Below are 14,689 nucleotides of genomic sequence, written 5' to 3'. Positions count from 1 at the left end.
TTAGAATTTGCAAGAATCAAAATTAACTATTTCCTACCACCCACCATTCTTACTCTCAATCCCACCTCCCCCAACAGCCACAAGACAGCCCATGCATTATTCTGTTAAAGGCAGGGCAAATGAAAGCTATCAGCAAAGGTGATTTCCATTTTTTGGCAGAGAACAAGAGGCTGTACCCTAACATTCATCCCATCAATCAAGTTAAATGAAATCATTTTTGTTTGAGGAAGGACTTGACTCAGTACAACTTTTATACACAGGGAGAAACATTAAAACAACTAAATAAATCTGACAACTTGGCATAGTAGAGAGATCAAAATTTCTTTCACACTATTCAAGGTAGAAAGGACTTCAAGTATAAGTCCTGAAAATGTGAGTGGGTCATTGCACAAGGGATGATCCTCTTTAAAAGGAACATTTGCTAAGTTTTTTTTTTTTTTTTTTAATAAAATCTTTCTCAAAAAGAAATGGCAAAATGTGATTATGGAGATACATTTCTTTAACTCCAATCTCTCTGCCCAACTCATAAAGAACTCATAATTCAAAGAGCCCTTAAACATTTATTCCTAGCAGGTTGAGACATTTCTACATAATCTGTTCTCAGCCTCTTCTCTTTGCCTTCTCCTCTCTTACCTTGTGAGTTTTTGGATATCAACACGGGAATGGGGTCAAACTCATCTTCTGCCACCTTTTCGGGGCCCTCAGGAGCATCAAAACCTGAGATGAGATTACTATCTTCTGCAGCATGAGGTGGGGATGGAAATAAAGAAGCAGAAAGCAGAGACAGATGTTAGCTCAGAAAACAATGTTAGAAGACACATAGTTCCCATTAATAGAGTTAGGGCTGTTTTTAGAAGGTGAAAGTACTGCCTTTTCTGAGTTGAAATTAGAGGTGAAATTCATAAGGAGGGGAAAATGTCAGGAAAAACATACTGAGAAACCAGGTCACTCTTGTGACATCTAAAGAAAGACTCTTTGGATTTAGGGATAGAGAAAAAAAAGACATAAAGCACATTTATCTCAACCCTAGATGCTCAATCTTGTAAGGAAAAACTGATTATTATTTCTTTATTGATCATGGTTAAAGAAATTAGAAAGGGAAAACAGGCTGATGGATGAGTTTTCTCTACCTATTTAATGTAATTATTACTATAGTGCCTCTTTTTTTTTTAAGGTTAAGTTTAAGGTATCTTATAAAGCATAGTAGTTTCTGGATGTAGAAACTCCTCTCTCCCACACCTTCCTTCCTTGAAAACTAAGAAAAAAAAGACAATAAAAAACAACCAATAACATGATCACATCTAAGGATGTACATTACTATTTTGTTTTTGTGGTCACTGTCCAAAAGGATAAAGCTAAGTTTCTTTATCTTATACCAGCAACTTCCCCCCAAACCCATGGAAATAAACTCTTTACCATCTTTATGGGCAAATAGTAGGCTAACTAATGATGAGACTTAGATCCAGGAAAACTAATTAGTGGCTTAAGATCCAAATACTACCTGGCAACTTGCACAAAATACTTCTGAAATGACTCAACTGGGTAGGCATTTCTCATTCTAGAGAAATTATCCAAATGATTTAGATTCCCTGAGTGGATTGAGGGGGAGGGGAATGTAGGGAGGAGAGTGAATACATTTATACGCTAGTTCTCATCCAAAAGGGAATATATTCATGTACAGTGGGAAGGCAGGTAAAAGTCATGTAAATTTATTCCTCTCAATTCTAATTAGAGCTTCCACACCAGCACATCCCAGCTGGGCCCCCATTTTACAAGGGATGCTGCTCTGTAATTGCTCATTGCTGCTGATGGGCTCATCTGAAACACTGTCAGGCTTAATTGCTTAAATAGGCAACTTGCTCAATAAAAGCAAAATCTTTTAAACACTGTCAAAAGCAAAAAAAACAAAACCTCAGCTATTATCACTATTAGATGAAGACTTTTTCCCCAGAAATTTCTTTCATTTAGGAAGAAGGGCTTTAGGAGTCTGAGGTTTCTTTAATTAGAAATGACTGCTTCATAGAAGTAATCTTCACAATCATGTATCCAAGAGCCAAACTGATTAGGAAATAATTTTTAGTGTCTTAGTGATCCTTTTTCCCTCTGTGCTTTTGTTTCATCACAAAGATGATAAAATGGGAGTTGAGAAAAGAAAAGGGCCAAATCCAGAAGTCTGATAGTTAAATAAAGATGAAAATAAGTTTTCCTATGAGATCAAAATCATCTAAGTTGTAGACTCAAACCCAACATCTTACATGAAAAAAGTGAATGATTACTCCTCCAGAAGACTATAAACACCCTGAGGGCAAAGATGATCTTTTGGTCTTATCTGGATGTCTTCCCACCAATGCTTAATAGAGAGTCTTGAAAATAACAGGTGGATAACAAAAGCTTGTTAAAGTGGAATGGAATTTCCTACAATAAGGAAGAGGCACTGAACTACCAGCACTCATAAACAGCCCTGGATTTAAAAGCACCTTTTAGAGCAAATGAATGTTACCATAGAAACAGTCATCAGTGGTGAGAGCTTTACAGGTTTCTCAAAGAAGACATATTCTAAAACCTAAGAATAGGAATCAGGCCAGTCTGACAATTTTTGAGACCTGGGAAAACTTTTAAAAGACAGAGAATCTCCTTTGTGTTTTCCATATTGATCTCTCAATTTCATAACAGAGAAGATTTATTGTATTTTAATGAAACAAAATAACTTAATAAAAGGATCATTTCCTTATTGGATGAGGAAAAGTTAATCTTAATTGTTTTCATGATTGGCTTGCCCTAATCTTATATTTTTAATGCATTTAAAAACATTATTTTGAGAAGGGTTTCACCAGAATGTCAATGGGATGAAAGACATAAAAACACCTAGATGTTCTATAAAGCCCATTTTAACGCTAATATTTTATGTTCTCTCTTCCAAGGGTCCCTTTCCTGATCTGACAGCGCATGTTCTAGGTCTTTCAGTTTTAACATTCTGTGTTCTTTGTCCTTAAAGAAAATAGCATTAATTGAAATTTAGAAGAGTTGGCCTGAATCTTGGTTCTATCTTTGTAAGAATGAATGAGGTATACTATGTAATTCCTAAGGTTCCTTTCAGCAGAATAATTTTAAGGAAAACTTGAAATTCTGATATTCTAGGTTTTAAGTATTTTTCAAGTCTAACATTCTGTATTTTGTATTCTCAATTCATTTTAAGTGCTGACATTCTGTAATATTAAAAAATAAAAATGTATCAATGATGTTATATAAGAATCCAAAAGGCCTGGAATGCACAAATCCATTTTTTATGCATACATATATCAAATTGAAGAGGGGTTTCCTAAGGATGATGAAGTTTTCTAGCTGTTCCTGCTTAAGAATGACATTTTGCAGACTGTATCAAATCATGGAATACTGCAGGGCCTCCTCATGGGGGTTCATGGTCTTTCAAAAGAATTGGCCTAGTAATACACACAGAAAAAACTAAATTAATGAAGAATGAACATTGTTCACACTATGATGTGCAGCTGGCTTCACAGCTCATTGAATTAGCCCATTAGTACATGCAGATTGACACTGAGCTTGCCAAAAAAAGTAAGCAGAAGTAGGAAAACTCAGGCTAGGTTGCATTTAGGGAAATGGCACAGAGCTTTCAATGATCCCTGTTGTAAAAGCCCATATTTCTCATGGGGATACCATATGGTTGCAAACCACAGAACATCACATACTCAGAAAGATAATGACTACATTTGACTCACAGGGCAATGGAAAGATGCAAGGTGGGTGTAAACAGGTTGTATTGTGTTATCAACAATGGCTTGTGTTTCACAAATGACATAATTAAAAGCATATTGACCAGAAAAAAAGGTGGGTCAGTTATGTATCAAGATCAAAAGCTAACAGATGGGTAGTTTGAATGTTGTATTGGAATCTATTAAATATTAAAATAAACAAAAGGAGCCCTACCATATATAAGATGAAACCTGTGCAAAGGACTTATGGGAAGATAGGAAAGAAATACAAGAGGATGAGATATTATGGCCTGGTTGTGATTAACATTAGAGGACTGAATGCTTACAAGAAAAAGATTCACACTGACAATGTTAACTAGAAATGGTAAAAGCCGCTAATTAAAAGCCTTGGTGCAATCTGCTGGTAAAGAGGGTCAGATTGAGCTTGCTCCTTCTAATAAAGAAATTAAAGGGAGCAGTTAGGTGGGACAGTGGATAAAGCACTGGCCCTAGGGTCAGGGGAACCTGATTTCAAATTTGGCCTCAGACACTTAATAAATATTTCCTAACAACCACGGGGAAGTACTTAACCTCAGTTGCCCTACAAAAAAAAATTAAGAAATTAAGGGAGTAGGCCATATTGGTCCATGGCCTTAGTAAGGATTTTTCTTAACATCACTTTCTCCTCTTTCCAAGAATACAGTTACTCAGGAAACTAAACCAGATGAATCTGTTTTAGTTTCTAATATAGAGCTGAGAGATGTCAGGCAATTAGGAAAGGCAGTGAATAGAGTGCTGGACTTGAAGTCTGGTTCAGATAAGGCAAGCCATTTAACCTTATTTGTCTCAGTTTCCTCATTTGTAAAATGAATATAATAATAAGGTTTATCTCCTAGGATGATGTGAGGATGAAATGAGAATATTGGTTCTTTGTCTCTGAACTTGGTTCAAATTCGCCTTTACTACTCAAGGAATTTTGTTAACCTTGGGGAATTTGAGAGAAAGCAAGAGTTTGGGGCTGATATCTTTACTCCAAACTATTCTGTTTTGCTGTCCAAAAGTCTGAGCTGCTATCTTACACATGGACTTCAAGAGAATTTCTTAGTCTTATGAAAGAAAAGGGGTATAGTGGGGTGGGAGGAAATTGTTAGACTCCATTATCAAACTTCTAACCATTTGTCTTGTTCCCCGTGCCTCAGCTCTGATGTCTTATGTGGTCCATAATCCTATGATGTCATTTATTCTGGGCTATTCTTTGTTCTGTTATAAAAGGGGAACTGTCCTGGTTTGCCTGGGGCTTTGTTTCCTCATCTTAAAAAATAAAGGAATTGGACAAGGAGATCACTGGGGTTCATTTTCAGAAATATGCTCCTATGGCTCTCAGCTTAACCTATTTAAGACAATAAATTATTTTTTTATTTTATTTTGCTGAGGCAATTGGGATTAAATGACCCTTTCCCAGGGTCACTCAGCTAGGAAGTATTAAGTATCTGAGAACAGATTTGAACTCAGGTTCTCTTTTTCAGGGCTGATGCTCTATCTACTGTATTACTTAGCTGCCCCTAAATTACTTTTCTAAAAGCAGTTTTAAACCAGCTACATGTATTTGATGGGCTCATTAAACTTGGAGCTGGAAGGAATTTTAGAATCCACCCATTCTACAAATGAAAAAATTGAGGCAAACAGAGTGACTTACTTACAGTTACATGTATAATTAAATAGCAGAACACTCAACTCTCAGATTCCAAAATCTAGCATTCTGTCAATAGACCATGCTACTATCTTTTTCATTATTTTAAAGTCATAAAACCCCATTTTAGTCAGCAATTACTTAGAAATATTTCTTTAAAATTCTGGTTAGTTGTACCAACCCCTTCCCATCCTTTGTTAGATTGAATCACTGAAATTTTCTATATGGAACGAACGTGATAAAACAAGCTAACAAGAAAACAGTGGCACAGATAATCTTGCTGGAAAAACTCCATCCTCCAGTCATTCTCTCCCTCCCCTCCCTGGACAAACAGGAGTACATGCCATGTCAAATGTTTACCTTTATGAGCTGGAGCAGAAATTGCCATGGGAGTGAACTCATCTAGAAGGTCAGTAGCTGGATTAGAAAGCAGAGAGGAATCAAGAAGGGAATCTTCCCCAGGGAGAGAATCTGAGTCCAGAAGAAAGGAATGCCGGGAGCATGAAATGGCATATATAACAGGAGAATGGGATTAGACTGTCAACTTTTAGGTTCCTGAGTTTACACTCACTGATACAATTCACAATAGCAACAACTACAACAGCAAAATCAAAGGACTTAACAACACAACAATGACAAACAACATTTATATAAAACTTTAAAATTCTACAAAAAATTTTGCATAGTGTCCTAAAAGTCTTGGCGGAGTTTTAAGCAGTTGTTAAATAAATGCCTTGTCATTCATTAGTGGATAAATATAGAAGACTTTTTCTCCCAGGGCCATTACTTTCTATAGAACATGAACTGAGATTCCCTTTATCAAGAATGCTGCTCATCAAAGCTTCTCTCTATCCTGTTTTCAAAGACTGTGAAAAGGCGTAATATTAAAGTATCAGACCCAACATTTATACCTAGATTGAATGTAGATCAGTTTCTGCCTCTATCCTCTCCACAAAACAAATTTCTATTTTAATCAGGCATTTTCCATTGCTTTATATTAGGTGACAAATTCAGTGCTTTTCCTGCAAGATTTCTCAACTCTGTATCAAGGGCACAATTGTATTGAGTATTTAAACATATTCTAATTCCTCACCCCCCCAAAAAAAAATTACATTCAAAATCAATTATATAAAATCAATTTTTAAAAAAATGTATATGATTAAAGTTTTGTGTAAGGAACACAATTTAGATGTATACTTCTAGTTATATCTACTTTAAGAGCAAATAAAATTGGTCTAATATATTCACAGTGATAAAGGTTTGCTTTTTTCCTCTTAAGGTTGCACCAACCAGTGGTGTTCCACACAAAAATCACCACATCATAACCAAACTCCTATAAGATTGTAAAAACCTAAAATAATGTTGCTAGGCCAGTCACTCATTCATTTATAAGGTGGTTTGTGTTAATTGCCTTTTACAATGCTGATTTACCTATTCATGTTTTTGTGAACCTAATTAATAAAGTTAAAATAGGCTATGCCTGAAGAGAAAAGAATAGTTTGACTACTTAGTTAACTAGGAAAAAAGAGAGCTGTTTTATAAGTTTCATAAGAAAGCTGAGGGAAACAGTAGTATGGATGCACTCCAATAAACAAAATTTATCCTTCATATAGCAAGCAAGTTACTCAACAGCCATAAGCTGTAAATGAGAGCACAATTAATAGCAGCTAATCTTGTGGACAGTTAAAAGGAACCAGTTTGCACAAAAATCACATCCTTAATTTGATTTAATGTGGGTGGGAGAGAGACTGGCTCTCCTCATTAGAAGGCGCTTGGGTCTATAGACAGGACAAAACCCCCAAGCTGACTAGTCTTATCTTCATGACTAAATACTCTGATTTGAGGAGAAACTTTACTAACCTGTTCTGTTGGAAGTGACAGAGTCAGTCTGAGATGGGAGGCGCTGGGGCATTGGGGGCTCCAGTCCTGGTATGAGACTTTCAACAGCAACATCAACTTTTCCTTTGGCAGCAGTGTTTAAAAAAAAAATTAAGGAAGGGGGAAACATTATAGGGAGCCAGAGGGATCCTGAAAAGAACTGGAATTACAGAGGATTAAAGTTCAAATTCCAGTTTTGCTATTTATTAGCTGTGTAATTATAACTCATTTTCCTCTTTAGATCTCAGTTTCCCCATATATAAAATGAGGAGTTAGATTAGACGGTCTCCAAGGTCCTTCTCAGGTATCAATCCTATAATCTTATGAGAAACCAGGACAGTTAATCACTGTGCTCAGAAGTTTTAGTCAGTGGGGCCAAGAACTATATCACAGGAAGAAAAGCTTAAGGATATTTGGAAATGTTTAAGTCTGAAAAGAAGTAGGAATTGATAGAAATCTTCACTCTTTTTTGAGGTCTTAACTACTTTAGGCATTATGTTTTCATTTATGTATATTGCTTTATGACAGATCTTTGTTATTTAATTTTTATGTCAATCTCTCCAATCAGATCATAATATCCTTGACTGAAATTTCATGTCTTTTATAACTGTCTCCCTCACAGCATCTAACATAGTGCTTTGCATATTGTACATATTTATCTTCTAATAGGTAGGTATATTATTCTAAAGTATCATTCCTCCTTTAAAGTTTTCATCTGGAATAGTTTGGTGCTGAAAGTGCCAGAAACATTACTTTTGCATAAAGACAAAAGAATTCTATTAATTAGTTAAGCATGTAAGTTATTGTTAATTAGTTAAGCATGTAAGTTATTTTTATAGTTAAGCAGTTTAGTGTCTGAAAAGGATAAGAAAATAATTTTGCTTTAATAAAAATAATTATAATTTGTGCATAAAAATACAGTTTTCATCTAGGCTATGAGCAGATTGGTTGCAAAATGGACAGAGAATAAACTGTAGCATAAATATAAGGACTTAATCCTATGAAGGATGCAGAATCATGACATGTTCAGAATCAAAACATGTCTGTTTGATGGTTCAAAAGGAAGAAAATTTTTTTTTATTAAAAACTGAGTATAAAAACACAGTTGCCAGAGGTACAGTTTTGGAGATTTTGAATTGCTGAAGCTTTGGGATACAGCAGTTTTTGAACTCATTTGCATGGAACTCAAGACTTAAGAGGTCAAAAACTTGCATAGTGAAAAAAAAAATCTGTTTAGACATTATGAGATCATTAAATATAGGAAAGGGAAATTGCTAAGTTTTTACCTCAAAAGTCAAAGGTGAGTTACTGAATAACAGTTTGCTCTTCTTAAAGCTACTGAAAGAAGTGAAGAGTAAGTAGAGGGTAAAAAAATAAATTGATACAGCAAAATAACGTTTTGGTCATGTATACTTATTGTGTATCTAATTTATATTTTAATATATTTAACATCTACTGGTCATCCTGCCATCTAGGGGAGGGGGTGGGAGGGTAAGAGGTGAAAAATTGGAACAAGAGGTTTGGCAATTGTTAATGCTGTAAAGTTACCCATGCATATATCCTGTAAATAAAAGGCTATTAAATTAAAAAAAAAAAAAAAAAAAAAAAACAGAACCTGTTATGAAATGTACAATCAAGTAAAACAAATTCCTACATTAAAAAAAAATAAAAATAAACTGATAAGCAAAGACTGAAGAAACAGTAGGGGAGGGAAGAGAGTGGAAAAAGTCAGCTCTTTCTCTTGGTGCTCTGAGAAGTGGCAGCTGAAGCAACTGATTGACAGAAGAATTCAGATAAGAGATTCTAGATAGGCTGAGGAAAAATTAGAGCTCATTGGAAAGGAGCTATTGCTCTTCAGTGCCACCTAAATTTTGAGATTGGTGAGTCCTTCTAAAAGTGCATGCAGTTTTCTACCACCATGGAAAAAGAGAGGCTTGGTAGTTGATCTGCTGAGAGCTGTTTGGTCAATGGAGCATCCTGGTGAGTAAATGGCTGTTTGGGCTTGTCTGTATTGCCCAAAGAAAGCCAGTTTAAGGAATTATGTATTTTTCTAGCTTAAAGGGAACTGCTAGCTATCATACTTTCTCAGAACTTTTTAAAGAATAATCTTGAACTGAAAAAACTTATAAATGCTCTACTAGTTCAAGAATAGGAGAAAAGTGGAGTTGTTGAGCTGGAGAATGGGACAAAATAAAAGAACAGTATATGCAATTTGTGCAGTATAGATGCTCCTGAATGGAAAATTATCAATGCCTGCTGTCCAGAGAATTAATTAACTCAAGCACATGGATTTCCTCCTTATGTGCTTACCTGCTAGGTTTCTTTAAGTCTGTTACAACTGTCTTCAAAAGTTAGGTGTGACCCTAGATAACGTGTGGATTGCAATTTGTTTCCAATTCCTGAATTTAAATTAATGAGTATCTGATATGTATACACACACATACACATTTTGTCTTACTAAAACATTGAGAGTGAATGATACAACATATAGGTAGGGGGTCAAGAACTAAAATGATGAGTATAAAGAGTATATTCCCCCATAACAAGGTCTTTCCTAGGACTCTGAGAGTTTGTGAATGGGGGGGGGAGGGTCTCTTCTGTGGAAACCCAAACCTGCCAGGGTGAGGACAAGTTGGTGAAAATGAGACAACAAATACGTGTCCCCTTGACCTGTATGCACAGTGATACAGCACTATACGGTGATCACACACAATTTACCCCATTTACCTATAACATACATATATGACATACTTTTCATTTAAATGGAATATAGTCAAGGAATCAGAAAGAATAATGAAAATCCATAAACACTTAGCTCTCTTGACTAAGTACTATTATATATATAAATCATAACATTAAAAACTTCTTACCTAAAAAATATTTCACGTGTAAAAGCATTTTCACAATGCTTTTGCTTGTAACAATGTGTTGAAAAGATTGGTAGTACAGCAATTTCATTTCGTGGATGGAGAAACTGAGGCTCAGAGATTTGCTAAGATAACACAGCTTTCCATATGCTACAGTGGCCTTCCATGCTTTGTTAGATTTTGCCATAGCTCAATAAAACACTGGGTTTCCTAAGAAGCTTCCTAATTTTTTCACATGAAACTCTTGAAACACAAAAGCATGCAACCCACAACACAACAGTGAGAGAAAGGGAAGGATTTATTATTATTATTACCATTCACAGCATCTGAAGTGCTACCAAAGGGATCTGCCAGAGGTAAGAGATCAGGAAGGAGAAGTGAAGTACTGGGAGATTTGAGCCCCTCGATAAGCTTTTCTGGGTTAGAAAGAAAGGAAGGAGAAAGAAGAAAAGTCAATGAAACAACAAAAGTAAAACTTGTCATTTCTCAACTTTAAAAGATACATCAAGGTTTGTTCAAACTGAGGGGAAATCCTAGCACATGGGAACATCACTAATAACAGAGTAACCATGAGCAGAAATCAGTCAATCAAAAAAATAAAGTTTGAAAAAGAGAAAATAAAAGCCACATGTTTCTCTGGTTTTGAGAACTAGGATCAAGTTATGTCAGTATTCTAAAGAGATGAGAAGCTATATTTTAGAAGGCAAGAAAGTTCAGGGGAAAGAAACACTGAAAAGTGAGAGGTAACAAAGATCTTGAGTGGAGAACAAATCATAGTGGAAAAGATCAGTTAGTCTGGAGAACAAAAGACTTGGCTGAGGGAGGTAACGTAACTAATACATTAGTTATTAATTATATAATTATTATTATCATTATCATCATCACCACAGCACTTTGTCATAGTACCTAGCATCAAGTAGGTGTTAAATGTTAGCTATAGAAAAGCTTTTCTTTTAGGTTGCCTGTCATGTGGAAGAAGAAATATACTTGTTCTGTGTTGTTCCAAAAGACAGAATTTGGGCCAATCATTTAAAAGGTAGCAAATTTTGGCTCATTATAGAAAGAACTCTCTAAACAATCAGAAAGATTCAACTATTCCTTATTAGGGAACGTGGCAAAGCGGAAGAAGGATCCAGTACTCATTATCAGGGCTGCTATAGAGAGGATGCCTGTGTCATGAGATTGATTGAATTAGTCACACCTAGTTCTTGGATTCCATGATTTTAAAACTTTCCAAATGTCCATTAGAAATGCTTCATTTTCAACCTGACTACAAAGGCAATATTGGCACAGCAATATTTTTTCCTTAACCTCCAAACTCAGAATTTTGTGAAATTTAATTAAGATACAATTAAAATATCATTGACACCTATGCAAGTGTTTAGATTTGTGGAGTATTTTATATCAGGTGCTTATTAATTTGTGCTATTCTTGTGCTAGAGTGATAAGAACAGAAATAGGAAATATAGCTTTGAACAGAATGCGGGACTTGGGAATCAAAAGACCTTGATAATGCACCAAGCATATGCTAGCTGGATGATCATGAACAAAACTGCTTAAAGTTGCTAAGTCAGTAAAATGAAGGTGAGTAGAAGGGAAATCTTTGTATTTGCTACCTCACAGGGTTGCTGTCCTAATGAAAACCTTCTGCAAACCTTGAAATGCGACTTATCTTTTACAAGAATATGACATCTCAGTGAATGTAGAAATAGCATCATCAGAAGCAAAGTTTACAAAATATTTTTCTTTCCAAAATGGTCTAGAGGGTATGACAAGAGTATCTGAGGTTAGGAGACCTGTGTTCAAATCCCCTTTGTATGATTGTGGACAAGCCATGTCACTTCAATTTGCTATTGTTTTCTCATCTATAAAAATGGAGAAGAATATTTATATTAGTTACTCATAAGGTTGTGAGCAAATTAATCTTGAAACCTTTAAGGGGACTGAGCATGGTGGTACATGCTAGTGATGCTGTTAATGGAGGAGGCTGAAGTCGGTGGATTGCTTGAGGAATTCTAACCTACAATAGGTTAAAACCTATCAGGTATAAATGTATTAGGTCCAGCTCTAATATGGTGAGTGACTGAAAATGGTGGGCTACTAGGTTGCCAAAGTATTGTCAGTATTACTATTGCTGTTATCATCATCATCTTGCTCAGTCACATGGCCTGGTATGGCCAGGATTTGAAACTAGGCCTCTTGAAACTACAAGTTTTGAGAGTAAAGATTATCATCCAGATAAATTTGGCTTATTTGCAGGAATAAGAAAATATATGGATGGAACTTTAGAAATCATTCAGTCCAAAGTCCCAAAGTTCCTGTGGGAAACTGAACACTGGGGAAAGATATATGGTTTGAAAAAAGATCATATACAGAAACTGGAAACTGAGTAGATGCCCATCAATTGGAGAATGGCTAAATAAATTGTGGTATATGAATGTTATGGAATATTACTGTTCTGTAAGAAATGACCAGCAGGATGAATATAGAGAGGCTTGAAGAGACTTACATGAACTGATGCTGAGTGAAATGAGCAGAACCAGGAGATCATTATATACTTCAACAACAATACTATATGATGATCAATTCTTTTTTTTTTTTATTTTTATTTAATAGCCTTTTATTTACAGGTTATATGCATGGGTAACTTTATAGCATTAACAATTGCCAAACCTCTTGTTCCAATTTTTCACCTCTTACCCTCCACCCTCTCCCCAAGATGGCAGGATGAGCAGTAGATGTTAAATATATTAAACTATAAATTAGATACACAATAAGTATACATGACCAAACTGTTATTTTGCTGTACAAAAAGAATCAGACTCTGAAATATTGTACAATTAGCTTGTGAAGGAAATAAAAAATGCAGGTGGGCATAAATAGAGGGATTGGGAATTCAATGTAATGGTTTTTAGTCATCACCCAGAGTTCTTTCTCTGGGCGTAGCTGGTTCAGTTCATTACTGCTCCATTGGAAATGATTTGGTTGATCTCCTTGCTGAAGATGGCCAGGTCCATCAGAACTGGTCATCATATAGTATTGTTGTTGAAGTATATAATGATCGCCTGGTCCTGCTCATTTCACTCAGCATCAGTTCGTGTAAGTCTCTCCAGGCCTTTCTGAAATCATCCTGCTGGTCATTTCTTACAGAACAATAATATTCCATAATATTCATATACCACAATTTATTCAGCCATTCTCCAACTGATGGGCATCCATTAAGTTTCCAGTTTCTAGCCACTACAAAGAGGGCTGCTACAAACATTCTTGCACATACAGGTCCCTTTCCCTTCTTTATAATATCTTTGGGATATAAGCCCAGTAGTAACACTTCTGGATCAAAGCGTATGCACAGTTTGATAACTTTTTGAGCATAGTTCCAAACTACTCTCCAGAATGGTTGGATTCGTTCACAACTCCACCAACAATGCATCAATGTCCCAGTTTTCCCGCATCCCCTCCAACAATCATCATTATTTTTTCCTGTCATCTTAGCCAATCTGACAGGTGTGTAGTGGTATCTTAGAGTTGTCTTAATTTGCATTTCTCTGATTAATAATGACTTGGAGCATGATGATCAATTCTGATGGACGTGGCCACCTTCAGCAATGAGATGAACCAATTCAGTTCTAATGGAGCAGTAATGAACTGCACCAGCTACACCCAGTGAAAGAACTATGGGAGATGACTAAGAACCATTACATTGAATTCCCAATCCCTATATTTTTGCCCACCTGCATTTTTGAGTTCCTTCGCAGGCTAATTGTACAATATTTCAGAGTCTGATTCTCTTTGTACAGCAAAATAACGGTTAGGTCATGTATACTTATTTTGCATTTAATTTATACTTTAACATATTTAACATGTATTGGTCATCCTGCCATCTAGGAGAGGGGGTGAGGGAAGGAGGGGAAAAATTGGAACAAAAGGTTTGGCAATTGTCAATGCTGTAAAATTACCCATGCATATATCTTGTAAACAAAAAGCTATTAAAAAAAAAAAAAGAAAAAAGATCATATGGAGTAAGCAGTATAGCTTGAGAAATCTCTAATGTGTATCAAGGTTAGGATGCTTTCATAAACAATAATAGTTAATATTTAGATAGTGCTATAAAGTTTAAAAATCACTTTTCTTTATCTTATTTGATTCTCAAACAATTCTGTGAGATGATGCTATTACTATACCCATTTTATAAACAAAGGAGGGCAGGAGAGATCAACTAACTTACTTGGGATCACAAGGATAATAGTATTTGTTTTTATTGTGGTTTTTTTTTTAATTTTTATTTTTGGTGAGGCAACCGAGGTTAAGTGACTTGCCCAGGATTATAGCTAGTTAAGTGTTAAATGTCTGAGTCCACATTTGAACTCAAGTCCCCCTGACTCCAGGACTGGTGCTCTATCCACCATACATTCTAGCTGCCCCTACACAGTTAATAGTATTGGAAACAGAATTCAAACTACTATCTCACTGATTGCAGATCCAACACTCTATCCACTAAATGCTTGAGTCACCTTAACTGAAAATGGAGCTATTGTACTGCA

General features: G+C 35.6%; 1 protein-coding gene across 12 annotated transcripts in view; it reads right to left on the bottom strand.

Annotated features, from left to right (window-relative positions):
* The window catches only part of AAK1 (AP2 associated kinase 1), a 242,795-nt gene that overhangs the window by 21,254 nt on the left and 206,852 nt on the right, over window positions 1-14,689 (bottom strand). For 5 of the 12 annotated variants that reach the window (XM_031950606.1, XM_031950605.1, XM_031950609.1 and 2 more), the window contains 4 exons: window positions 10,460-10,561; window positions 7,261-7,362; window positions 5,761-5,871; window positions 634-738 (listed from right to left, as the gene is read on the bottom strand). The exons of 1 other annotated variant lie outside the window; for it this stretch is intronic. In XM_031950606.1, coding sequence (XP_031806466.1) covers window positions 634-738; window positions 5,761-5,871; window positions 7,261-7,362; window positions 10,460-10,561 — 420 coding nt within the window. The remainder of the gene's footprint in view (window positions 1-633; window positions 739-5,760; window positions 5,872-7,260; window positions 7,363-10,459; window positions 10,562-14,689) is intronic. 6 more of the 12 variants (XM_031950610.1, XM_031950614.1, XM_031950608.1 and 3 more) reach the window with 5 other exon arrangements.

This window comes from Sarcophilus harrisii, chromosome 2 (assembly GCF_902635505.1).
Source record: "Sarcophilus harrisii chromosome 2, mSarHar1.11, whole genome shotgun sequence".
NCBI lineage: Eukaryota > Metazoa > Chordata > Mammalia > Dasyuromorphia > Dasyuridae > Sarcophilus > Sarcophilus harrisii.
The sequence above is the reverse complement of the archived record's forward strand: the minus strand, read 5'-3'. Positions and strand labels throughout refer to the sequence as shown.